Here is a 26772-nt window from a genome sequence, read left to right as displayed (position 1 = left end):
GTTTGTATGAAGGTGAGTATTGTAGGTGGAAAGGAGAAATACTGAGTTGTTAGAGACAATCATTGTCATAGTGAGGTGGATGGACCACAATAGTGGCAACAAGTCCTCTGAGATGATTGACATGCTCCATCTGGGTGCTGATTTTTTAAAATAAGTATTTATTTATGTGGCTGCATCAGATCTTAGTTGCAGCATGCAGAATATTTTAGTTGTGGCTTGTGAACTCTTAGTTGCAGCATGTGGGATTTAATTCCCCAACTAAGGACCAAACCTAGGCCCCCTGCATAGGGAGTGTGGAGACTTAGTCACTGGGCCATCAAGGAAGTTCCTGGATGCTGTTTTGTGTCTGACAGATGGCAGGCATTTGCCTGTGGAAAGACACAGACTGAAAGCACACTGAAAATTGGAAGCAAACTAGGGACTACAGCCAGATTAGGAAGCTACTAGTACAGTGGAAGAAAGGGTAACTTAATGTTTAAGACTGTAACAGCAAAAGTGAAATTGTGGGGGGGGGGGGAGAGTGGGGAGGTTAACCAAAGTGAGCTGCTGCTGCTGCTGCTGCTGCTGCAAAGTCGCTTCAGTCATGTCCGACTCTGTGTGACCCCACAGACAGCAGCCCACCAGGCTTCACTGTCCCTGGGATTCTACAAGCAAGAGTACTGGAGTGGGTTGCCATTGCCTTCTCCAAACCAAAGTAAGAGATTTTTTAAAATCCCTTGTGCAGAGATAATTAGCCACAAGCAAGATGGAGTCACGGATAGCAGAGGAAAGCAGATTTACGCATAGATAGAAAAGTTTCTTGGTGCAACCATGTAGATGCTTGACTTGGAGATTCCACAGGTGGTAATGTACAGAAAGATATTTTCTAAGATGCAGAGCAAAAGTAATCTCTGCAAATTCTCTTCAATATCTTGAATAGGACACAAAGTACAGTGCCAAACCAAGATGGAGTATGTCAGAATTGAAACCAAGAGTGCTGTCATGAAATACAACTAAGAAGGGAAAAACATAGCATCTCCTATTTGAGGAAGTTGACTACTAGGATAGTTAGGATAGAAAAGGTAAACTTCTCTAGGCTGGTAAACTTCAGAGATCTCTGGATGTATCTGGTTGAATGTGGGGTTCCAAGGTCACTCTGACAGATTAAATGTCATTATATATATAATATATATATGCAGTACACATGGGTATAGAAGTAGTCACTGGCAAGGTCATCATCATTGTGTGGTAGTAGTTGTGGTAGTAATTTTAATAGTTACTATAATTATTTCAAGCTGGTTTTAGAAAAGGCAGAGGAATCAGAGATCAAATTGCCAACATCCACTGGATCATAGAAAAAGCAAGAGAGTTCCAGAAAAACATTTATTTCTGCTTTATTGACTATGCCAAAGCCTTTGACTGTGTGGATCACAAGAAACTGTGGAAAATTCTGAAAGAGATGGGAATACCAGACCACCTGACCTGCCTCTTGAGAAATCTGTATGCAGGCCAGGAAGCAACAGTTAGAACTGGACATGGAACAACAGACTGGTTCCAAATAGGAAAAGGAGTGCATCAGGGCTGTATATTGTCACCCTGCTTATTTAACTTATATGCAGAGTGCATCATGAGACACACTGGACTGGAAGAAACACAAGCTGGAATCAAGATTGCCAGAAGAAGTATCAATAACCTCAGATATGCAGATGACACCACACTTATGGCAGAAAGTGAAGAGGAACTAAAAAGCCTCTTGATGAAAGTGAAAGAGGAGAGTGAAAAAGTTGGATTAAAGCTCAACATTCAGAAAATGAAGATCATGGCATCCGGTCCCATCACTTCACGGGAAATAGATGGGGAAACAGTGGAAACAGTGTCAGACTTTATTTTTTGGGGTTCCAAAATCACTGCAGATGGTGACTGCAGCCATGAAATTAAAAGACGCTTACTCCTTGGAAGAAAAGTTATGACCAACCTAGATAGCATATTCAAAAGCAGAGACATTACTTCGCTGACTAAGGTCCATCTAGTCAAGGCTATGGTTTTTCCAGTAGTCATGTATGGATGTGAGAGTTGGACTGTGAAGAAGGTTGAGTGCCAAAGAATTGATGCTTTTGGAGAAGACTCTTGAGAGTCCCTTGGACTGCAAGGAGATCCAACCAGTCCATTCTGAAGGAGATCAGGCCTGGGATTTCTTTGGAGGGAATGATGCTGAATCTGAAACTCCAGTACTTTGGCCGCCTCATGTGAAGAGTTGACTCATTGGAAAAGATTTTGATGCTGGGAGGGATTGGGGGCAGGAGAAGAAGGGGACGACAGAGGATGAGATGGCTGGATGGCATCACTGACTCGATGGATGTGAATCTGAGTGAACTCCAGGAGATGGTGATGGACAGGGAGGCCTGGCGTGCTGCGATTCATGGGATCACAAAGAGTTGGACACGACTGAGCGACTGAATTGAACTAACTGATAATTATTTTGAACAACATGATATGTCTCTCTTGATAGGTATGGAAATGGTAAGGAAATGACAACCCACTCCAGTATTCTTACCTGGAGAATCCCATGGACAGACGAGCCTGGCAAGCTATAGTCCATAAGATCGCAAAGAGTCGGACATGACTGAAGCTACTTCGCATGCATGCACAGAGGTAATGTTTGTTGGAGAATTTCTGGAAAAGAATTGGCTAGTGGGAATAAGGATGTTGTCTATACAGACAGATGTTATTTAGGCAGAAACAGACCCCTCTGCCCAGCAGATTCTCTACAATTCAATTAATTAATTTCAAGAAATCTACTGGGGTCCTATATAGGCTAATTAGCATGACACAGATTTCAGACTAAGAATGCCTCGAAGTTGTTCTCCCTTACCTCCTTGGCAGATGTAAAGATGGAGATACTCCAGGGATTTTCCCACTGATGGTCCGGTGGGTAAGACTCAGCACTCCCAATGTAGAGGGCCTGGATTCAAATCCCTGGTCAGGGAACTAGACCCTACATGCTGCAACTAAAGATCCTGTGTACCACAACTAAGACTTAGCACAGCCAAATACTTAAAAGAAAGAAAAAAATAAAGGATGCTCCAGAGATCCAGCTTCTAAAAGAGTTATCCCCATATTTGCTCAATTAGAGAAGGGCAGAAGTAAGTTTTGGCTTCAGATAATGATTGTTTTAAGAGACTGAAGTTTTACAGAGCTCAAATTTTTCGTCTTCACAAAGAGTACCAGTTTCCTCAGTATTGGTAAAAGTTGCTATAAACCCCTTCTACAGAAGGCATTGCCATTTTTGTGGTGGGGAGTAGAGGTAAGCCTAATCTTGGAGTCTGAGGGGAGACAGAGGCACAGGATGACTTACTGAGGCTCTTGACAGATATCTGAGTAGCGTCTACAACAGGGAGCTGCCCTTCCTCCATGTGTAAAAACACCACCTGGTAAGTGGCCTAGACTCCCTGGGGATGGCAGGTGCAGAAGGGCCCCCAAGAATCAGACAATTCAATCTGAAGTTTTCTGCTTTCTATTTTAATTGTGTGTTCATGGATTTTCCAGGAGAGGAATGATTATGACTTTCCATGTGGGAAGGACAATTACTGAGAACTGTGGACCATGGGTCATTGACTATCCCATCCCTTAATAGCATCACCTACAGCAGCTTTCTTTGGGTATCTTCCTGGCAGCTAAACATCAGTTTGTGACAGAAAAATAAATAAGCACTAAGATCCAAACTATATCCTGGCTTTCAGTCTCGATTTCCCTTTAGAGGTTTTTGCTCACTCTTCTAACATGCTCTCCTAGCAACTGTTTCCCAGTTCACATAGGTATAATCCCCAGTCAGAAAAAGCATTTGTACATTCACTCAGGGATGGAAAAATTTTATCTAATTTTTAAAATGCATAGCCAAAGAGGTAAGAAGGGAAATTCCTGTATTATAGATTTTAAAAAGGAAGTGAAAACATAGTGTTAAACATGTAAATTACATTACTGTTCCCCTGGGGAGGAGTGGAGGAGAAAATATTACACTAAATAATTTTTATGGGCTTAAAGTCCATATTGAATCAGGAGACAAAACCTTGTTCTTTACATCTGTGTCTCCATTCCTACCCTGCATATAAGTTCATCAATACCATTTTTCTAGATTATATATATGTGTTAATATAAGATATTTGTTTTTCTCGTTCTGACTTTCTTCACTATCTATCACATGCTCTCAGTTCATTCACCTCACAGTTCTGCATTTGTACCTTTTGGACAAATGAACTCACAGACTGTAGCAAAAAGAACTAGAAAGTAAAAATTCATGCAGAAAGAAACTGGACCAGAGTGATATTATCATCATAGCAGAATAAGAATTTTCTTCTGTCTTTCCTTTAAGACCACCAACTTAGACAATCACCAAAGAACAAGAGAGCCTTGTGGAAATCCAGGAGTCCAACAGTTTTCAACACACTATTGGAGCAAAAACTCAGATGTTGGATAGACTGAAGGGGAATATTTAAATGTGTGGTATGACAGTGGTGGGGAGCAACTCAGAAAGTGTCAGAAAGGACTCTCAGAGGGGACCAAAGGGACATAAATGTTACTAACTGCATCACAGAATCCATCAGGATGTCTGTCCATGAGCCACAGGGGATGGCATTTGTAAGTTCTTGGCAGATGTAAAGATGGAGATACTCCAGGGATTTTCCCACTGATGGTCCGGTGGGTAAGACTCAGCACTCCCAATGTAGAGGGCCTGGATTCAAATCCCTGGTCAGGGAACTAGACCCTACATGCTGCAACTAAAGATCCTGTGTACCACAACTAAGACTTAGCACAACCAAATACTTAAAAGAAAAAAAAAAATAAAGGCTGTTCCAGAGATCCAGCTTCTAAAAGAGTTATCCCCATATTTGCTCAATTAGAGAAGGGCAGAAGTAAGTTTTAGCTTCAGATAATGATTGTTTTAAGAGACTGAATTTAAAATTCAATTCTTCAATCAAGTGGCTGAATGGATAATAAAACAAGGCTTAACTATATGCTGCTCAGAAGAGAGATACATCAACTGTAAAGATACACACAGAACAAAATAAAGGGGTGAAAAAACAAATTCTGAGTAAATGAAACCAAAAGAAAGAAGCTATATTTATAGCAGACAAAATAGACTTTAAGTCAAAAGCTATAACTTTTGGACACAGTGGGGGACAGAAAGGGTGGGATGAACTGAGAGACAAAGAAGGTCATTGTATAATCTGCTGCTGCTGCTGCTACTGCTAAGTCACTTCAGTCGTGTCCAACTCTGTGCAGCCCTATAGATGGCAGCCCACCAGGCTCCCCCATCCCTGGGATTCTCCAGGCAAGAACACTGGAGTGGGTTGCCATTTCCTTCTCCAATGCATGAAAGTGAAAAGTGAAAGTGAAGTCGCTCAGTCGTGTCCGACTCTTCTCGACCCCATGGACTGTAGCCTACCAGGCTCCTCTGTCCATGGGATTTTCCAGGCGAGAGTACTGGACTGGGGTGCCATTGTCTTCTGCATCAAGTTACCAAGAAGATATAACAATTATAAATATTTATGTATCCAGCATAAATACATAAACCAAATATAGACAGAACTAAAGGAGAAATAAGCACCAATGCAATAATATTTGGGGACTTAACTACCCAGGGTCTATAATGAATGGACCATGCAGAGAATCAATAAAGAAAGAGCAAACTGGAACAAGATTTAGACTTAATAGACCTGACAGACATATATAGAACATTCCATCCAACAGCAAAAGAATACCCACCATTTTCAAGTACACATGGAACATTTTCTAAGCTAGATAATATGTTAGGCCACAATACAAGTTCGCAACAAATTTTAAGAGAAATAAATTATATCAAGTTTTTTCTTGCCTGCTGTAATGATAGGAAACTAGAAATCAATCACAGGGGGAAAGCTGAAATTTTACAAATACATGAAAATTAAACAACACACTTATGAACAACCAATGGAGCAAAGAAGAAAACAAAGGGAAGTAAAAAAACAATCTTTAGGCAAAATAAAATAAAAACATAACACATCATTACTTGGGAATGCAACAAAAAACAGTTTAATGAGGAAAGGTTATGGCTATAAATGCCTAAATTAAAAAAAAAAAAAAGGAAAGAAAGACCTTATTGAACATCCTAACATTATACCTCAAAGAACTAGAAAAACAAGAACAAATTAAGTTCAAAGTTAGTGGAAGTAAGGAAATAATAAAGATCATGCAAAAATAAATAAAATAGAGAATAGGAAAACAGTAGAAGACGATAAGAAACCAGGTTCTTTGAATAGGTAAACAAAACTGACAAATCTATTAAACAAGAAAAAGAGGATTCAAGTAAATAAAATTGTAAGTGAAAAAAAGAGACATTACCACAGAAATACAAGGGATCGTAGGAAACTACTATAAACAAATTATATTACAACAAATTGGACAACATAAGAAAATAATTAATAGATTCCTAGAAACATGCATTTGAATGAATACTTTCAAATCGTGGTGCTAGAGAAGACTCTTGAGAGCTCCTTGGACTGCAAGGAGATCCAACCAGTCCATTCTGAAGGAGATCAGTCCTGGGTGTTCTTTGGAAGGAATGATGCTAAAGCTAAAACTCCAGTACTTTGGCCACCTCATGGGAGGAGTTGACTCATTGGAAAAGACTCTGATGCTGGGAAAGATTGAAGGCAGAAGGAGAAGGGGGTGGCAGAGGATGAGATGGTTAGATAGCACTTCTGACTCAATGGACATGAACAAATTCTGCTAGATAGTGGAGGACAGGGAAGCCTGGTGTGGTGCAGCAACATATTAATTTAATAGATTGTCAGGAAGCATTTAACAGGAGGCTTCCTGTGTGCTGTTTTGGATCTGTCATGAATCCTCTGTCCCTTATTAATTCCTGAATATTCATGAATTTTGTGGAGTAGCAAACTACTCCCAGGGGTTTAGGAATTGAATGCATTTCCTTCATTAGTTTTTCCAAACGGTGATAAGTAACTATTTACAACCCCCTTTCTTTTTATGAACTATATGGTAAAAGTGATTATTTACAACCCTCTCTCTCTTTGATATGTATTGCCTTATGACGATTTGTAAATCTGGACTTTTGATTTTTATCTGCACTGAAAATAGCTACCTTGTAAGACAGTATAAATACCCACACAATGTTGAGCAAAATACCTTTGCTCCATCAGAGCTTGGGTCCCCGTGTCTCTCTCTCTCCCTCTCCCTCCCTCCCTCCCTCTTTCTCCCTCTCTCTCTCTCTCTCTCTCTCTCTCTCTCTCTCACTAATTCTCTGGAGCACAGAGGCTCACTGAGCTCACTTTCTTGCCCGGGCTTCTAAGACCCTCTGGTGAAGGCGCACTGTGCCTTCACCCCCTTGAGAGGGCGCCTGGTGCCTACATGGAGCAGTGCAAGCCTTGTGTCAAAGGATTTATTGGCTTTCTGCATAAACCAAAGAATATCAGCCTCTTTCTCTCTCTCTTTTACTGTCTTATCATTGACTCTGAACCACCAGGTTCCGGTCCATTAAAGGATGTCAACAATAGATGAAAAATTAAAACTATAAAATTATCTCAATAGACACAGAAAAGGCATTTGACAAAATGCTTCATAACAACTTTTAAAATTATATATAGAAGGAAAGTACTTCCATATAATAAAGGCCACAAATGACAAATTCACAGCTAATATCATACTTAAATGTGAAAGGTTGCAACTTTTCCTCTAACACCAGGAACAAGCAAGAGTGCCCACTCCTATCACTCGTATTCTGCTTAATATTAGAAGTCCTAGCCAAAGCAATTAGAAAACAAAAAATAAATAAAAGGCATCCGAATCAGAAAATAAGTAAATTTTTGTTTGCAGATAACTTGATTAATATATAGAAAACCCTGAAACTCCACCAAAAAAATTGCTAGAAACAGTTAAGTTTCAAACTAAAAAATAAAGACAAAATTCAGTTGCATTTGTATGTATTAATTACAAATTATCTGAAAAGAATAGCATTAAAAACAGTGAAATATTTAAGAATAAATTTAACCAAAGTGATGAAAGATCTATGTATTTAAAACTGTACAACCTTGATGTAAGACATAGAAGACACAAATAAATGTGAATATATCCTTTGTTCATAGATTGAAAGCATTAATATTGTTAACTACCCAAAGCCATCTCTGAATTTAATGTAATCCCTATCAATATCCTAATGACACTCATTTCACAGAAATATAACAAAGAATTCTAAAATGTATATGGTGCTACAAGAGTCATCAAATAACCAAAGCAATATTGAGAAGGAAGAACAAAGCTGAACACATCACATATCCAGGTTTTAAACTATATTGCAAAGCTATTGTAATAAAAACAGTATGGTATTGACATAAAAACAGATACATGGACAAACGAAACAGAATTGAGAGCCCATAAATACACGTGCATGTATGGTCAACTAATAGTTTACTGCAGAATGAAGAATACTCAGTGAAGAAGGGACAGTTTATTCAATAAATGATGTTGGGAAAGCTGGATATTCATATTCAAAATAATGAAACTGGACTCCTATTTTACACTGTTCACAAAACAAAACAAAAACAATTACATAGATACAAAGAACAAATTAGCAGTTACCAAAGGTGAAGAGGGGGGTGAAGATAGCAAAGTGGGTAAGGGAACTAGTTATATGGTAATAGATTGAAACTAAACTCTTGATGGTCAGCACACTGTAGTATAAATGTAAGTCAAATTATAAATATACATATAAAATGTATACAATATTATAAACCAATGTTATCCCAATAAAAAAAGAAAAATGGAAGAAACACAAAGGAGAAAAAAATAAAGGATTTGACAAGTGGAAAGTAAAGAAAAGACTGGTAGCTCAAAAATGATTAAAATGGTAAATTTCATGTTATTTATATTTTACTAAAAGAAAAATGTTATGATTTATCATATCATAGGATACTACACAGCCTTTTAAAATAGTACAGACTTTAAAATATTTCATGACATTTTATTAAATATATGTACTTCTAAATATATTCACATGTATGTAGAAGTGTTTCTACAAAAAATAGAAAAATATCTGCAGAGTTAAGATCTTAACAATGCTAAGCTTTTAACAATGGGTACCACTGTGGTGTTAACTTATAGGGAAGACTTTAACTTTCACATTGTATACTTTTTAAATGTTTTAGTTTATGTGTTAGCTTATGATTGTTTTAAAATTAAAATATGGACTTCAAACCATATTATCACATTTTCACAAACTGTGTGAATTAAGGAAGAAAACGTATTCCTAAAACTTCTAGAAGCTGCAACAAATACAGAACCATGGATGTAGTGAAACTTACAAACATTAAATCTCATTATAAATACGGCAGCATATAGATTAGTTTGTGCATATAAAATATGTCATTAAAACTGAATGCAACCACAACAGAATTTTATGTAACTTTGATTTAATTCTAGTTTGGTAATAGTGACTCCAAAATTCATTGAGTCACATATTTTATGGAGGAACAGGATGATCAATGTAAGAAACATGGCTAGAGCTCTGTACTGTCTGCTCAGAGAAAGCTCTTGCCAAAAAAATACATGGATGCAGCTCTCTGTATGGAGCAGTCCCACAAAATCACTAACCCTGGGTTCATGCACTCTAGGCTTCACTGTCTTACTACCTCCAAGATCTCAAGTTCTTTTATTCCCATCATGTTTCCACTTATAAAAAGAATTTAGAGCAGAGTTTGACCTGTACCTGAAAGAACTAATAGGAATCAAGTTCTAATAACAAAGTTTTTCCCACTCCTGAGTTCTGGTGGGTTCTTCTAGATGATCTCTTCAAAGCTTGAGCAAACTGCACTTCACAGTTGATGCAGAAATAGTTTTATGGAGGAAAGCACCCAGATGAGGTGTACTGGAATGCTAATTCTCCCAGGATCTCTGAAGGACATAACAGTTCTGAGGTTTGAAGTCATGGATGGTTTTCCAAGAGCTAAATCTTCTGTAACTCTACATAACATCGTCGTAGTCCGTATCTGTAAGATCTGCCTTCTTCAGCCTGGAATATATGGCTGAGGAGTCCTAGAAGCAAAGGTAGAACTTGAGCAGAATAGAACATGGGTAGAACTTGAGCAGGGAAAACAAACAGAACATATCTTCCGCAGGTTCTCTTTCTGATCAGCCTGGATACACCCTACCATGGTGCACCACTCAAGACAGAACACAGAGCTTTCTGGGACTGTAGGCCTAGGCATTTTCAAAGGGCTTGGGTCCCATTGTTAGGCTACAGACATGGTCCTGATGAGCTGTAAACTGAACTACCTATGCGAACCCTTCTTTCATTTTTATGGGCCTTTATTAGGTCATTCCATAGGCTATAATTTTTTAAGGGCATCAGAATTTTGTATTCATAAACTAAATTTATCCTGTCACTAGAGTTTATCAAGGACTTGAATTCTGTTCTGAGACAACTGGCTGCCACACCACACTAGACAAAATTACAAAGCACCTCCTCTATTTGCACACATGCGAAGTTGGAGTTTCTACAATTTTCTGAAAACAATTTTGTATTATTAGTGAAGTCTTGAATTGATCAAAGTTTAGAAATTACCAATTTTTCAATGACAAAAATCACTCTTAGTTTCATCTTATTCAATATCAGTTTAGTTTTTGCCGTGTTGTTTGCCTAGCCTTACAGCACAAAGTGATGTATGCATGGTTCAACAGTATTTCAGAATAAAGATTTTCAAACCAATAGAACTTTTAGACTAAGCATCCACTACAGTTTAGCTACAAACCTTTATACATCCATTGCTTAAAATATGCATATGAGAGCCTCTAGAATTATCTTGTTAAAAGACACTTTACTGTTATAATTGGATGTTTTTACCCCCATTGTGTGGGGAGATAAAATAGGACATAGATGACGAGATCTTTTGTTTTTCCCAAGTGGCCATAGTTTTAGAAGTTTGAGACCCAGTCCCCAGGAGAAGGAGTGAAAGAACAAGGAAGAAAGAACAAGGATTCTAACTCACCTTATCTCCAGGATGTGTCCCCAGGGGTTCTTCTGTGAAGAGAAAATTTAAGAGTCCTTCCTTAAATTAATGTTAATAAAGACTTCTTCGTCTCCTATTTCCTGTAACTTGTATCCATTAATATTTTCTGTCTTACTTTTTTGCCATCACAAGTATGGCTAGGAAAATTGGCAAATTTGAGTGTGAGGGCCAGATGGTCCCTCCTAGCATTTTTTGTTTCTGTTTAATTGCTAAGTTGTGTCTGATTCTTTTGTAACTCTATGGATTGTAGCCCATCAGGCTCCTCTGTGCATGGGATTTTCCAGGCAAGAACATTGGAGTGGATGGTCATTTTCTGTTCCAGGGGATCTTCCTGACCCAGGGGTTGAATCTGCAGCTCCTGCATTGGCGGGTGGATTCTTTACCACTGAGCACCAGGGAAGCCCTCCTGGCATCCATACCTCTTAGTATTTCTGTGTGTATCAAGCACAGAATGGGACTACAGACACAACTAGGCAACAGTTTTGGGGTGCTACAGAGAATAAAGAGTTGGTGCCATTTCCAAGGCTGCCATCAGACAGGGAGTGAGATACACAAGTTGGCATCATTACTGTGACCTACTCAAGGCAGCTTCCAGTCCACAGGCCAATCTTCAGATAGACGTAACAATGCTCATATTCAACTCCAAGGATAGAAGCAGTAGTGCCAGCTGCCATGTTGCCATACACAGTCACTGATTATCCTTCTGGCTCCAGCAAAGGCAAAATCAGAGACAAATTCACTCTCTCATGTCTCACCTGCTGCTGATGGCTGTTCCTGTTGCACACAGTACACCAAAGAATAAACCTCATCCCCACTTACAATATTCACTGAAAGAGAAAGAAGGAAGCATCATTATATGACACAGTCCTTTCTTCTTGGCATTTAATTCACTCTGTACCTACCACCTATCACAGGCATGAGGACAGAGGAGTCACTGATTTGTAGAGGTGGCAGGGACACAGCAGAGTCAGATTTGGTTCATAGACATCACCAACCCCCTCTGCCTACTTTGGCCCAGGTCATTTGGGAAGCCTCACCATTTTCATAGTCAAGATGTGGTTGCTCTGGGGCTTGTGAGTTGAAGTAGGTGAATTCTTGGGGTACAGGGCTGGGAATGCTCCTGCAAACACAGAAACATACGTTATCTATCTGGGATAGAATCCCAGATGTTCCAGACATAAACAGTGAAGGAGAGAAGCCTGAAGGAAGAAATGTCCTGAGAGAATGCTAATTTATGTGAAATCAGCAATCAGCACAGCTGTCTGGTACAAGCCACAGCTCTATGCTTGCAGTGAACAGAGAATTGCAGAGCATCCCTAGAGTACATATTCCAGGAGTGTAAGGTCCTTATCTAACAGCTCTCTGTGGTATCGCCCACACCCAGAATAGTGCTATTTGCATCATAGGTTCTCAGTAAATATTGAATGAAAGAATAGTTATTTACTCCAGATGGAAACCAGTTGCTACATAGAACAAGCAGCTTGAGGAAGGAAAAGATAATGGTCCTGCATATGCATGTATTACTGAAAATTCTCAGTAAATCTGATTTGTAATTAGAATTACAAATAGATGAAATTAGTAATTTCAGCTATTTTGATGTGGAAAAAAATCTAGTTTTTACTGGCAAAAATAATAACATGCTATAAAAATGTGCCTAATAAATACTGATATTTCCCAATGAAAGTATTTTAAAAATCTTCTCCTCTATATCAGCAAGGGCCTACTGTATAACACAGGGAAATATACTCAGTGTTTTGTAATAGTGTATAAGGGAAAAGAATCTGAAAAAAAAATGTATTAAGAGAGCTGAATAATTGTGCTATACACCTGAAAGTAACACAAATCAACTATACTTCAATAGAATAAAATCAAAAGTAAATTTTAAAAAATATCTTCCTCCTTTAATATTCTAAGAAATGCCATCAATGGTTTTACAGTATGTTTATTATTCTCTGGCCTGTATTCTGGAAATGTGTGTATATCTTAACTACTCCAAAATACTTCAAAGCTCTCAAAATCTTTCCATGTGTTCATGATTTCTAGAACTCAAAAAAATGATTTACATACTCTCAGATATTGGTTAATTGATTGAATAAATGTATGAAACTGGTCAATATAGTAGAGTTTTCTTATTCTGCAGATTTAGTGAAAGAGATAAGTTAGGACGAATGATGAAAGGATTTAAATTAATTAGTTAACATATAAAAGAAGAGGAAAAGCAAATGAAGTTACCAGTGGAAGAGCTGTGGAGTGGCAGTTTTAGGTATGATAAAACATGGAGAAAAGCTTACAAGAGAGAACAGTTCAAAAACTTTTTAATAGATTTATCTATATTTTATCAGTGCACACGGAGCAAACAGAGGTCTCACCTGACTACATCTTTGGCTGTACGTCTTCCTGCAAGTCAAACAAATGAGCATACATGTCAGTGGAGAAACTTTCTCAGTGTTTTCACACAGACCTTGTGCAGGGACTGTGTCTTATTCTAGCATGCCCATTGCAAGGTGCTCTTTTGTTCCCAGAGTACATCCTGGCAATTATTTGGGCAGATCCTTCATACTGCAGTTGAAGAGCTTTAGGTCCAGAATAGTCAAATGAGTTGCCCAAAGGCAGTTAATATCGACTTTGGACTTGAGCCCAAGCCTCTGTACCCACACCTGTAACACTTTTTGGTTTTGGCTTTACAACCATACAATCTAATCCTGAAAGTGCTCCCCTGGTGGCTCAGACAGTAAAGAATCTGTCTGCAATGCAAGAGACCCAAGTTCAATCCCTGTATTGGGAAGATCTCCTGAAGAAGGGAATGACTACCCACTCCAGTATTCTTGCCTGGAGAATTCCATGGACAGAGGAGTCTGGTGGGCTACAGTCCATGAGGTTGCAAAGAGCTGGATACAACTGAGCAACTAACACTCACTTTTCAACCTAGTCCTATCATAACAAAATGCACTACCATAGACACATTATAGTTGGGGTGAGGTCTCCAAAATGCCTGAAAATCTTGGGATTTAAGTGAGAATCTCACATCCTCTCTTGCCCCATCTCCAACTGGCTCTGTGAATAACAGGAAAGCTGAGATTAAACATGCAAATAAATATGTAATTATCAGTTGAAATGAAATGTGAAGCTATCGGTACTCTGATTAAGAACGTGTGCTATGATTTACTATTCAGTTGTGTACAACTCTTTGTGACCTCATGGACTGTGGCCTTTCAGGCTCTTCTGTCGATGGGGACTCTCCAGGCAAGAAAGAATACTGGAGTGGGTTGCCATGCCCTCCTCCAGAGGATCTTCCCAACCCAGAGATCGAATCCAGGTCTCCTGAATTGCAAGCAGATTCTTTACCAGCTGAGCCACCTAGAAGAGAATTGTAGGCTGTGTGGCCAGGTGAAGCCTCTTGGAGAAAATGAGATTTAAACTGAAAAGTGACAAAGACAGCAATGAACAGACTGTGTGAATGCGTGGGTAAGCATGTCAGGGAGAAAAAAAAAAACACGTGACAGTATTCTATGGCAAATAAGAATTAGTGCATTGACTTTAACTGGGAGATAATATAACTGGAACTGTTCATTGTATTTCTCTTCCAGTGGCTGGTTATTTTAAATAGTTACATTTTTGTATAAACATTAAACCACTGAAGTTCAAGGTATCAGCTTAACCTCAACTGATAAGTGGGGTTGAAGGGTTTTACTAAAAACTTTCACTACTTTAATAGATACTAACCTGTGTGCTGGAAAGTTGAGGGGAGAGCCTGTGAGCAGATCTGTAGACAAGGTATCTAATGGAATATATTCATCCTTAATAGTATAGATGTCACAAATCTAGCCTTACTTCAGTGTAAACAAAGATCACAGTAACAAAATACCAATCTCTATAAATACTAACCTATTTTTCTCTTGAGCCAGCAGCAAAATAATAGGGCCAAAGTGGTGGGAGCAAGGATGCCAAGCAGCAACTCAATGACTCCTGAAGTAAGAACTTCATTTCTGTCTTCCATAGGCACTAAAGGAAGAGACCTGTACATGAGCTGCCAAGGAGAAAGGCTTGGGTTTGGGGTGAAGATATTTTGAGCATGGATTGAGGCCATTCCTGCTCTTCCTGGGGCAGGTGGGATTTATTTATGCACCTAGGGACTTGCAGCTTGTCACACTGATGAAAGGAGAAGAGAGGAACCAGCCTTGATGTCCTCCTGGCCCCTTGGATACATCTCCCAGGACAGGACTACCTGCAAAGCCTCATCTTTAGTAGCATACCCACCAGAGACATTGTAGGGTCAGCAAAACTCTTCCAGGATGCTGAGAAGAAACATTGACCAAGACAGCTCCACAACTCAAGCTATACCTGTGATGTTGAGTGGTATCACCTCACTGCGCTGGGCCACCTGGCCATTGTTGGCCTCACAGTAGTAGTTTCCAGAATCTTCTGCAGTCAGAGAGAGGTTGAAGGACACTCCTCCTCCAAAGGGCACTGAGCTGTTCCACAGGGCAACATCTTCATGATAAAACTGGTACAGGATCGGGGGAGAGCCTCTCTCGGCTTCACAGTGAAGTTCCACTATGTGCCCCACCACCAGCTGGGCCCCAGGAGCCCTGAGGGTGAGGACAGGGTGAGACACTGGAACTGAGAGAGATAGTAGACTGTCACAGGGGGTATCTGATGATGACACACTCCCAAGCCCTGCCCCCAGAGGCTCAACCCCAGTGAACTTTCTCAGGGTGCCCCAGAGGAACATGCTGGCCTAGCTGAAGGGCAGTGGAACTTACTTCTGACAGTGATGCTCACCAGCTCACTGAGGCTGGGGCCATAGCCATTGTCAGCTGCACAGTAATACTGGTCAGAGTCACTCTCTCTCACTGCAGGGATCTCAAACGTTGCCATCAGTGAATGCTGGGTCTTCGTTTTCAGACTTAAACCCCGAGCTCCTCTGAACCAGAAGAAGATGATATCTCCTGTGCCCCCAGTGACCAAACACACAAGAACCAGCTTCTCTCCCTCCATCAGGTGTCCACCTGGAGGTTGTATCTCCAAGCTCACGTTACCAATGGGGACTCCTACATGAATACAAGATGACACAGGAAGGCCCTGAGTAGGGAAGGTTTCAGGGACAGGGTACTTGTGACAGTCCTGGAAGCAAAGACCTCTGGTCAAGTCAAAAATTTATGTAAAGGTGGGATGAGGGACAGGTAAGGAGTCCTGCCGATTTGGAATTGGCACTGGTTGGGTTGATGATGGCAGGGTAAGAAAGACACCATAATATTCCTATGGAGGATGCAGTGTCTTCTCCCTGCCTAGAACGGTGTGATTACCAGAACCCTGATCTTGCAAACTCCCATTTTTCAAGGCACAGTAGTATAATGGTTAAAAGTCTAGGTTACAAAGCAAACTGCCTGGGTTGGAATGTTGGTTCCAACTCTTCTTGTGTGTGCTTGCTTGTTTGAATTACTTAAGTTCTCTGAGACTCAATTTTCTACCTGTAAAATGGAGAAGATAATGGTAGCTACCTCCTACAGTTGCAGGGTTTAATTAAACAACATGTGGGAGGCACTAGAACAGGGCCTGTGGCATATGAACTATCCAGTGGCTTCTGTAGAGATCCAGGTCCACAGTGTTCAGTTCTGAGCAAGTTTGGGAAAGTGCAGCTTTTGGGAGGTATTAACATTTGCTTATGGTAGCTAGGATACCTCTTTGTTTGAGAGTGGGAGAGGATGTCAGAAATGTCAACCCTGATATGGGATAACATGGTTCAGAATCACAAAACACCTTCAATTCCCTTTTATCTTTCAAAATCAGACCTCAACTTCTCTTCCATAAGCCCTTCCCCCTTAGCCTTTTCCTCAAAGCCTCCTCTTACCACCTCAGTCAGATTTATCCCTTCTCTACAGTCTCTATCAATAGTCAACCTGTACAGCATGACCACCTAGTTGTTTCGGACGCCAGCCAAGTGTCAGCTTCTCACAGTCAGGAACTGTGTATTATGCAGCTTTCTCCTCCACACCCTCCGGCACAATGAGGAAATACAGTAAGGTCTTCCTAAACATTCTTTTGTTTGCTTAAACAGGAATAGCAGGAATAAGGGAAGACTGAAGGTTGTGCATATGTGGGGGTGGGAGGTTTATAGAAAATCTGTGTACTTTCCACTTAATTTTACTGTGAACCTAAAACCACTCTAAAAAATAAACTCTATTTAAAAATAAAGAACTTGGGGGAAAAAAGAACTCTGATAAAATAAATATTAAGATGTTTTCTAAACATCTATTTTAAATACTATTCTTTTAGGTTGAATCAATCAAGGCTTAAAAGTTGAAAGTTATTTGAGTTTATTGCCAGTAAATTAAGAGATAACCGTAACTTCACATGTCTCACTTTGGCATTTATGGTGCCATCTATTAAAATATCCCTTATGATGTGGAAAAATTAAGATTCTCATATAGTTCTGGTGGAGTGAATGATTCAGCCACTTTGGAAGTCAGTCTGGCAGTTTGGTTACCATATAACTCAGCACTTCCACTCCTAGTTCTACACCTAAGAGAACTGAAAGCATATACCTATACAAAAATTTGTGCATGAGTGTTCACAGCAGATTATCTATAATAGTCAAAAGTGGAAATAGCCCAAACGTCCATCAACTGATAAACTGATAAATGAAATGCAGTATATTCATACGATGAAATGTTATTCAGCTATAAAAGGGAATGAAATATTGATATATCTAAACATCAAGGAATCTTGAAAATATTGCCTATGTGAAAATAGCCAGTGACAAAGGACAACATGTTATATGATTCCATTTGTATGACATGTTCAGAATAGGAAAATCCATGGAGATAGAATCCATGGGTGGCTGCATAGAGCTAGGGAGAAAGGAGGGGAAAATGGAGACTGACTGATCATGAATAAGGGATTTGTTTTGGGGATGATGGAAATGGTCTAAAGCTGATCGTGGTGAAGGCTGGCTAACTGTGAATGTCCCAAAAACTAATTGTGCACTTCAAATGGGTGGATTTTGCACTATGTGAATTATACCTCAATAAAACTGTTAATTAAAAAAGTTAAAGAGACGTCCCTGGGGATCCAGTGGTTAAGACTCTGCCTTTCAGTGCAGAGGGCATGAGTTCAATCCTTTGTTGGGGAGCTAAGGCACCACATGCTGTGGGATGTAGCCAATAGTTTAAGAAATTATCAACTAAAAAAATTTTTTTAATGACTCTGATAAAGAGAAGTTTAGGTATGTGCCTCAGACGGCATCCATGCATGCAGGAGAAGAACATAATAGGGAAGACCAGACTCATGTCTCTGCCCGTCTCAGCCCACCCCAGCAGAGGTCCCCACTGGCACTCACTGTGAACTTCTATCTGGACTCTGTGGCTAAATTTGACTTTGATAGATGTTATCTTTGCTTGACACCAGTAGGACCCTGAGTCTTCCTTCCGCACAGCAGGAATCCGGAATTCAGGGAGGCTATCCCGGGCCAGTCCTAGGACCCGACCATCTTTGTAGAAGAGGAACTGGAGCTTGGCATCCAAATTCTGTGGAGGGGGCTTGGTCTTACAAGTCAGGGTCATTGTGTTCCCCTCTATGGGCCGAGAGGGGCTGACTATCAGAAACAGTTCTAGAGGGAAGAAATAAAAACATATTCTAGGGCAATGGAGCTCAGAGATCCTGATCAGAGGCACTTTGTGTTCTCAGCAAGACTCAAAGAACCAGCTCATTGGACACACAGATCACTTCTCACATTACCACCCCACCTGGACATGGCCCATGGGCTTTCAACTGCTCACACACAGCTGCTCACATCCTGCCCCTACACAGTGTCACTTCCTTCCACAAGGCAAACCCTTCCCTTTGACCTGGGTCTTATTCTTTGAAGTTTCTATCCATGAACTGAAAACACTCTTGGAGACAATGCAGGGATACTGATGACTGTCACTAGAGTTGGCATTGGAGAAAGCGAAGCTCGAAGTTTTAGGGAAATATATTTCATTTATCCTTGTGATAAGCCGTACTTGTCATTTTCTTCTGTTCCCCTTTCCCTGATGTCTCAGACCCACATTATCTCTTTCAGAGGTAGAATATGACACATGGAAGATCAGTCAGTTTGGGAAATACTCAGATGAACTTGATTTCTTTACTAGTCTTTCCTGCCCCTTTTATTGCTATTCCTAATGGAAGGAACAAGCATGCACTTGCCAAGAAATAGTCTGCACCCACACATCCATGTGGCCCAGACCCCTTGCTCTGGGACCTCTATACAAACCCCTACAGAAGCCATGTATCCTTTTTTTGGCCATAGGGGCTCTTTTCTGGATGAACTAAAGATGGATAAAGCTGTATTCTGCTTTCATCTTACATCCTTATCTATGCAAGTTGCAACAATTTATGAAATATCAAAAGCCCTGATAGCATTTGCTCATAGGCATTTGTTTATCCAACCTTCAGAGACTCTGTTCTTTGAGAAGTTTTAAGAATATTCCTAAGAAAAGCCTCTTTGTCTCCTTATCAGGTAAAAATGCTAAGTGTTCTAGATCACCGAGGGGTGATTCCTGGTCCAGTGTCTATAATCTCCAAGCCTTCCTATCAGAATGCTTTACCCTTGGACTTTTAACAGTTCAGTTCAACCGTGGTACCATAATAGCTCTGTTGGTAAAGAATTCGCCTGCTATGCAGGAGACCCCAGTTCAATTCTTGGGTTGGGAAGATCCGCTGGAGAAGGGATAGGCTACCCTCTCCAGTATTCTGACCTGGAGAATTCCATGGACTAGATAGTCCATGGGGTCACAAAGAGTCAGTCATGACTGAGCAACTTTCACTTTCACTTTCATGATACCAAAATGTTTGCCTGTGCTGAGGCATGGAACACCCTGTGCATTTAATCATTTTCTCGCCTTGGAAAATTGTAGTCCCCAGAGGACTGAGGAGCAACACAGTCTTGGGAAGAGGAAAGGGCAGGAAAGGGAATTTAAAAAGGCAACTGTATTGTAAAGTAAAACAAAGTAAAAATAAAAATTAAAAAAAAAAAAAGGCAACTGTAACCCACTCTTTTGAATGTGTCTGGGGTAAAGATGGAGTACGACACCGACAGGGCAGTTTGCACAGGTCCAAAGGTCAGTCTTGCAGTTCAGTTTGTTTCAGAAAATTCTCAGTCACAGAGACTACCTGGCAAATTCCTGGCGGCCAAAGCATTGATTCTTTATCCTGGATGTGGCTTTAAATTTCCTCTGAGGCTACAATGAGTCACACTTGTGGAGTAAAAGTAGAGCCAGGCGCAAGGCATCATGGCATTAACACAAGGTGTGATTAGTCTTGGACAAACATCAGATGAGTAACTGAGTATTTCTGGGCATAGAAAGTCCTGTGTTTCCTAGTTGCACATGAAGCCTGTGTTGGAGTAGCAGGATAACTTATTTTAAACCTGTTGTTGTTGTTGTTCAGTCGCCAACTCAAGTCCACCTCTTTGTATGCCATGGGCTGCAGCATGCCAGGCTTCCCTGTCCCTCACCATCTGCTGGAATTTGCCCAAGTTCACATCCATTGAATCGGTGATGCCATCCAACCATCTCATCCTCTGTCACCCTCTTCTCCTTCTGCCTTCAATCTTTCCCAGCATCAGGGTCTTTTCCAATGAATCAGCTGTTCACATCAGGTGGTCAAAGGATTGGAACTTCAGCTTCATACTTTAGTGGAAGATTTCTTCTGCGGGGAAATTTCCTTCCCTCCTTGCCTGGTAAAAGCAAGACTGAATTGGGAGCAAAGTAATGAAATAAGCTTGCATAAATCAGAGTCTGAGAGAGAAAGTGCACTGAGATAACAGTTATGGCTGCAGAGGACGACTGGAAATAGGAAGAAGGCAGCAGTCTACAATTTGTATGTGCCTCGAGCATTGGCTATAATGTCGTTCTCTGTGGTGGTATGACTTTGGCATTTTCTTCAGTCTTCTAGTGGTGCACCCAACTAGGGAATACACAGGGGCTTTGGAGCTCTTTCAGCAGAGAGCAGAGATTCTTGTGATGTCAGTCTTCAGCACTCCCTGACTTCCTTGTGCAAACAGCATCACCCTCCCTAAACTGAGATGTCCCAGTAAAAAAGACTGTCTAAAGAAGACCTGCTCTATCAGCTGAGTACATACATGTCACATGCAGAGACTGGTACAAACACAAGCAATCTGGGCCCAAGGGAGCTGCTGTCATCTGTATACCAGATACAAGACAACCATCCACAGACCTCTTGCACTAGTTCAAGTAACCCACAGATCATGGAAAAGAAAAAGGAAGTGAGACTCACCAGTTGATTCGCAGAGTGGAGCTGGGAGAGAATTCAGCAGAGATCCGTCAGTACGAGGTGGCAAATCCCAAACATACCTAAAGTTTAACTCCCCCGAGAATTTGCCCAACAGCTCACCTTCCTTTCCTTGTGCCCTTCCTCTCTCCTTTTTCTCTCTGTCCTTCTCTTTTTCCCTCATTATCACTTTATTTTTCTATCCCTTCCCTGCCCTGCTTCCTTTCTCCTTTCTCTCTATTCCTTTTCCCTTATTCCACTTCAATCACCTGCCTACAAAATGACACACAGTTCTGTTTTGTGATCAAAATTCCCAGTATTTCTCTCATCTGTGATTATGAGATGGTGTCTTTGTTCTGTAACTACTTAGTGACTTCCATCCTCAAGCACATCATCCTCACCTCGTCTCTCAAAAGTCTGATGACCCAGATCTAAAGACTTGCTGACTCATCAGTAAGGAGAGTGGACAGGGTCATACCCAAGACATGATGCCCCTTTATTTGACAACTTCAGGACAGAGGAGGCTTAGGACCAGAGAAAGAATTCAGATTTCTCCAAAGATTCTTTTATCACTCAAGAATTTACCATAATATTATAGCATATGGTTAAAAATGGAAAATTCTGGGGGAAATGTAGGCTTTGTAGCTAGATGATGTTGATTTGAATCCTGACTCTTCCTCTTATGAGCTGTGTGACTCTGGGAAAAACACTTTACCTCTCTGTGCTTTAGTTTCCTGTAAAATGGAGATAATAATAAACCTACCTCACAGAGTTTTGTGAAGGTTAAATGAGTTGATATCCACAAAATGCTTAAAAGGATGTCTGGAATTCATCTAGCATTCAGTAAATTTTATCTCACTATTATTATAGATTTTAGCCCAGTTTAGTCTGAGTTGCCTACAGTTTTAGATTAAATGTTTATTTGAATAATTAGTTCCTCAGGTACAAGAAGGGAATCAATGAGGGCTGGCATAAACATTACATTTTATTTACTCATCCATACAACAAATAATTTTGAGTGCCTACTGCATGTCAGGCCTTGTACATTGCACTTAGGTTGCAGGAGTGACCTTGAATGACAATCTTTTCCATTAAGGAATTCATATTATAGTGGAAGAGATTCAATTATAAAATAAGTATGGGCTGATTAATGTTGAAGTTTGACAGAAACAACAAAATTCTATAAAGCAATTATCCTTCGATAAATAAATAAATAAATATGCAACATGATCTCAGAGAATGGTCAGTGCTATATGAAAAATAAAACAGAAAATAAAGTTTCAGAGTATCTTGGGATGGTTTTGACTATTTAGATAGATGTCAATTGAGTAAAAACATGAATGAAATTAGAGACCAAGCCTTCTGAATATTTGGGAAAAAAACATTCCTGGCAGAGAAACAGTAAACACAAAGACCTCGAGAGGAAATGCGCTTGCCCAAGACAGAATGAGAAGGCAGGTGCACCTGGAACTATCTAGCTGAGGGGGAGAGTGGTTGATATTTTTGTGTGAGAAGTAAGAAGGGGCCAGTCACAGAAGGCTTGGTGGACTTGGTCTAGCTTTGATTTCATTCATTATGTAATTGGGGACCATGGACAGTTCTGACTTGACATACACTTGTAAAATCACTGTCCCACTGTGGAAAGAACTACAGATTTGCAAGAAAAGCAGGGAGAAAATCAGTGGGAATTTAGTCTGGAAGAGTGAGGATGATGGCTCGGGTTAGGCAGTACTGGTGCTGTGATAGGGACAAATTTCAGTATAAGTTTGGAGGTAGAATCAATAGGAATTACTTGTGGATTGAATATAAAGTATAGAGGAAAGAGAGGAATTAAGTGTATCTGCTAAAGCTGAAACTCCAGTACTTTGGCCACCTCATGCGAAGAGTTGACTCATTGGAAAAGACTCTAATGCTGGGAGGGATTGGGTGCAGGAGGAGAAGGGGATGACCGAGGATGAGATGGCTGGATGGCATCACGAACTCGATGGACGTGAGTCTGAGTGAACTCCGGGAGATAGTGATGAACAGGGAGGCCTGGCGTGCTGCGATTCATGGGGTCACAAACAGTCGGACACAACTGAGCAACTGAACTGAACTGAACTGAACTGAAGTGTATCTAGGAGTATACTAGGAAGAATGGTGGTGATGTTTACAAAACTGGAGGAATGGTAGGGAGAAATAGGTTAAGTTCCATGGTGGTGGTGGTGGTGGTGGCTCATGTAAATCAAAGGATCTGTTTGGACATGTTGAGATTAAAATACATATTAGACAGTTGGATAGTAGTTGAATATATGCAAGGTGTTCAAAAGTGAGATCAAGTTGAACAAGTAACTTGATTTAAAGGTCTTTAAAATAGCACATAAAATGACTAAAGTATATAACTTGGGGAAATGAGTATGGATAGAGATAAGTCTATATGCCAATCTTGGGAAAGTCAAACATTTTGAGACCAGTAAAGCATCCGGTATTAAGTTAGAAAGAAAACCAACAGAATATAATATTAAGAAGCCGAGTGGGAAAATATTTCCAGAAGTTGGAATGGTCAACTATGTTCTGAGATGTTGAATCAAATGAGAAGTAAAAAATGAATCCTGAGTGAAGTAGCATAGAGGTCGTTGATGATATTAATCAGAGCAGTTTTAGTGGAGTGGTAAAGGCAAAGATTGATTGAAGTGGAATCAAGAAAGGATAAGGAAGAACTATAAGGACCTAAAACTGTTTAACAACATCCAAGGGTTAGGAAGAGTTGACTCTAAAGGGATTGAGGACTTGAGGGAATTTTTTATGTGATAGAAATGTTCTGTATTTTGATTGTGGTGGTAGTCACATGACTCCATGACCTTTGTCAAAAATCAAAATGCATCAAAAAGTGAATCTTACTACAAAGAAAGTTAACAATTTTAAAAAGAAAGGATGGGAGGATGCCAGGTAAAGATAGCAACTCACTGAAAACTATAAAGGGATACATTGAATGGTGAAGCAAAAGGAGGTCACATTTCTATGATTTTAAAATAGAAGGTATTATAGCATATTTGTATATTTATAGGAAGAGCCCAGGATGGAGAAACATTTTGACGATGGAGCCAGGGAGTCTGGGCCCAATGCACAAGTGGAGAGTCCTGCCTTCAATAGGATGAGGGAAAATATATCCATAATAGGGGGAGAAAAGGCACAGTATGTAAATACAGAGTTGGGCAGAGATACAGCAGTGGAAAGATGAAGAAATTTTCTTTTGATTGCTTTTATTTTCCTCAGTGTTCTAAATTAAGGGCAACAAGAGAAAAGTTTGAGGAGAAAGGAGGGACTATGAGGAAGTGGTCATCAAGAACGGAAGAGCATTGACTCCAAAAGAATAGGAGGATTGTGTGGCAGCTCTGATAGCCAGCTGAGATTGGTGTACTACGTTTAGAAAGAAAGAAAGGCAGCAGGATTGTGCCTTTTGTTTTGGGTCACATTCAGTTGCTCAGGCACAGGTGTAAAGCATGCAGAAAAGAATATTAGTCAGAAGAGCACTATGAGGAAGAGAGGTGATGATGTATCTGAGAGTATTGTGATGAAATCTGAGAAGTGAGGACACAGAGTTTAGTAATTGACAATGAAAAAGTAAGACTGGGGAGTGGAAGGCATGTTGAATATGGAGCATTAGACAAAGTGAGCTGGAAATATGCTGTAATTGGATGGGAAGGTGGATGCTGAAATCAAAGACTTTGGAAGTGGGACAGTTGTTGGTAATCACAAGTTCTGGGGTTTGATGGTAGAAATAGGGGAAGCCAAGGAAGGATGGGGGCTTCCCTGGTGGCTCAGACAGTAAAGAATCTCCCTGCAATGTGGGAGACCCAGGTGATCCCTGGATCAGGAAGATCCCCTGGAGAAGGGAGTAATTACCCACTCCAGTATTCTTGCCCAGAGAAAGAAGTCCATGGACAGAGGAGCCTAGCAGGCTACAGTCCACGGGATTGCAGAGTCAGAGACAACTGAGCGACTAACACACAACACAAGGAAGAAAATAGGGAAATCATTTTGATGATAAAAGGGAAAGGGACTAAGAGGCCAATTTGTTGTATGAATTATCTTTGTGGCTATCAAAACCACCAAGAACAAAATCAGAATCAATAGAGGAAAGAAAGACAGAACATGAACACTTGCTATGAGATAAAAAATAAAATGGCAGTTTTCTTCCAAAATCTGGCTCTCCATTATCTATGATTTTCTACCCAGCTCCGAGCCCTCAGTGGGGAGTAAAGATCTGAGCACACCTGACCACCACTGGGCAGAAACTCAGTCCTGAGAAACCCCAAAGCTTCAGAAGGCAGAGTGCTAGGGAACAGAATCCCATACCCTTCTCTGAGTTGTCCTACTCACCACAGATCAACAGCAGGAGCCTCAGCAACATGAAGACCAGGTTGGGGAGTGGACATGGAACTGAAGGGACTCTCTCATCAAAAAAAGAATTCATCTTAGAGTCAAGAGGCTGTGGCTTGTCACAAGTTTGAGGAAGTCAGGATCAGAAGTCACATGATCGGAAGCATACATGTACAGAAATAGAAGGAACAAGCGTCTCCTGAGAGCCACTGTATTTCCTCTGCTCTGGAGGTCAAGAAGATTAAATACACTCCTGTTTATAGTTTGGTTCTATTTCCAAATTTTGAAGACAGGGCATATTAATACATCAGCACCTTCTTTAAGAACTCAGGTAACTCAAAGTAAATTTCCTAAAGGCAGATTCTGACTTTGATGGGCATCTCCTCAGGCAGTAGTCCTGATGAAATTCAAATGGCATGTTTATCATCTTTGGTAAGTGTGTCTTCTCAACCATATCTAATCAGCACATCCTTTTGCCTTGCAGCAGCCTCAACTGTAGTCACCCTACACACGCAAGTGTCACTAAGGCAGGGACGAATGGGCTGTCACCCAGGTTGTGGGTAATGTGTGACAGTCGTTGCACGTGATGATTTGTGCATGCAGCTCACTCTCTTCAGTTGTGTCCAGCTCTTTGTGATTCTATGGACTGTAGCCTGCCAGGCTCCTCTGTCCTTGGAATTTTTCAGGCAAGAATACTGAAGTGGGGTGCCATACCCTCCTCCAGGGGAATCTTCCTGACCCAGGGATCGAACCAGCATCTCCTGCATTACAGGCGAGCTCTTTACCACTGAGCCACCTGGGAAGACCAGTGGTTTGTAGGGTCAACCTATATATATAAGATAGCTTATAAATCACTTTTCCTACAAAAGTCCATATAGTCAAAGCTCTGGTTTCCCTGGTGGTGCTAGTGGTAAAGAACCTGCCTGCCAATTCAAGAGATGTAAGAGACATGGATTCAATCCCTGGGTCAGGAAAAGGGTATGGCAACCCACTCCAGTGTTCTTACCTGGAGAACCCTATGGAGATAGGATCCTGGTAGGCTATAGTCCATGGGGTTGCACAGAGTTGGACATGACTGAAGCAGCTTAGCATGTACGGTTGT

General features: G+C 40.5%; 1 protein-coding gene across 1 annotated transcript; it reads right to left on the bottom strand.

Moving 5' to 3' along the window:
- Positions 1 to 9949: 9949 nt before the first annotated feature.
- Positions 9950 to 25726, bottom strand: LOC138073276 (Fc receptor-like protein 1). Its single transcript, XM_068964893.1, has 11 exons — positions 25671 to 25726; positions 21315 to 21335; positions 18376 to 18645; positions 15800 to 16087; positions 15378 to 15656; positions 14922 to 15038; positions 13406 to 13433; positions 12074 to 12156; positions 11792 to 11863; positions 11016 to 11047; positions 9950 to 10062 (listed from the first exon to the last, which is right to left on the bottom strand). Exons 1-11 carry the CDS (start codon positions 25699 to 25701, stop codon positions 9991 to 9993), a joined length of 1293 nt encoding a protein of 430 aa, XP_068820994.1. The 5' UTR covers positions 25702 to 25726; the 3' UTR covers positions 9950 to 9990.
- Between the last annotated feature and the right edge of the window lie 1046 nt (positions 25727 to 26772).

Source organism: Capricornis sumatraensis, chromosome 2 (assembly GCF_032405125.1).
Source record: "Capricornis sumatraensis isolate serow.1 chromosome 2, serow.2, whole genome shotgun sequence".
NCBI classification, from domain to species: Eukaryota; Metazoa; Chordata; class Mammalia; order Artiodactyla; family Bovidae; genus Capricornis; species Capricornis sumatraensis.
This window is presented reverse-complemented; position numbering and strand designations above follow the sequence as displayed.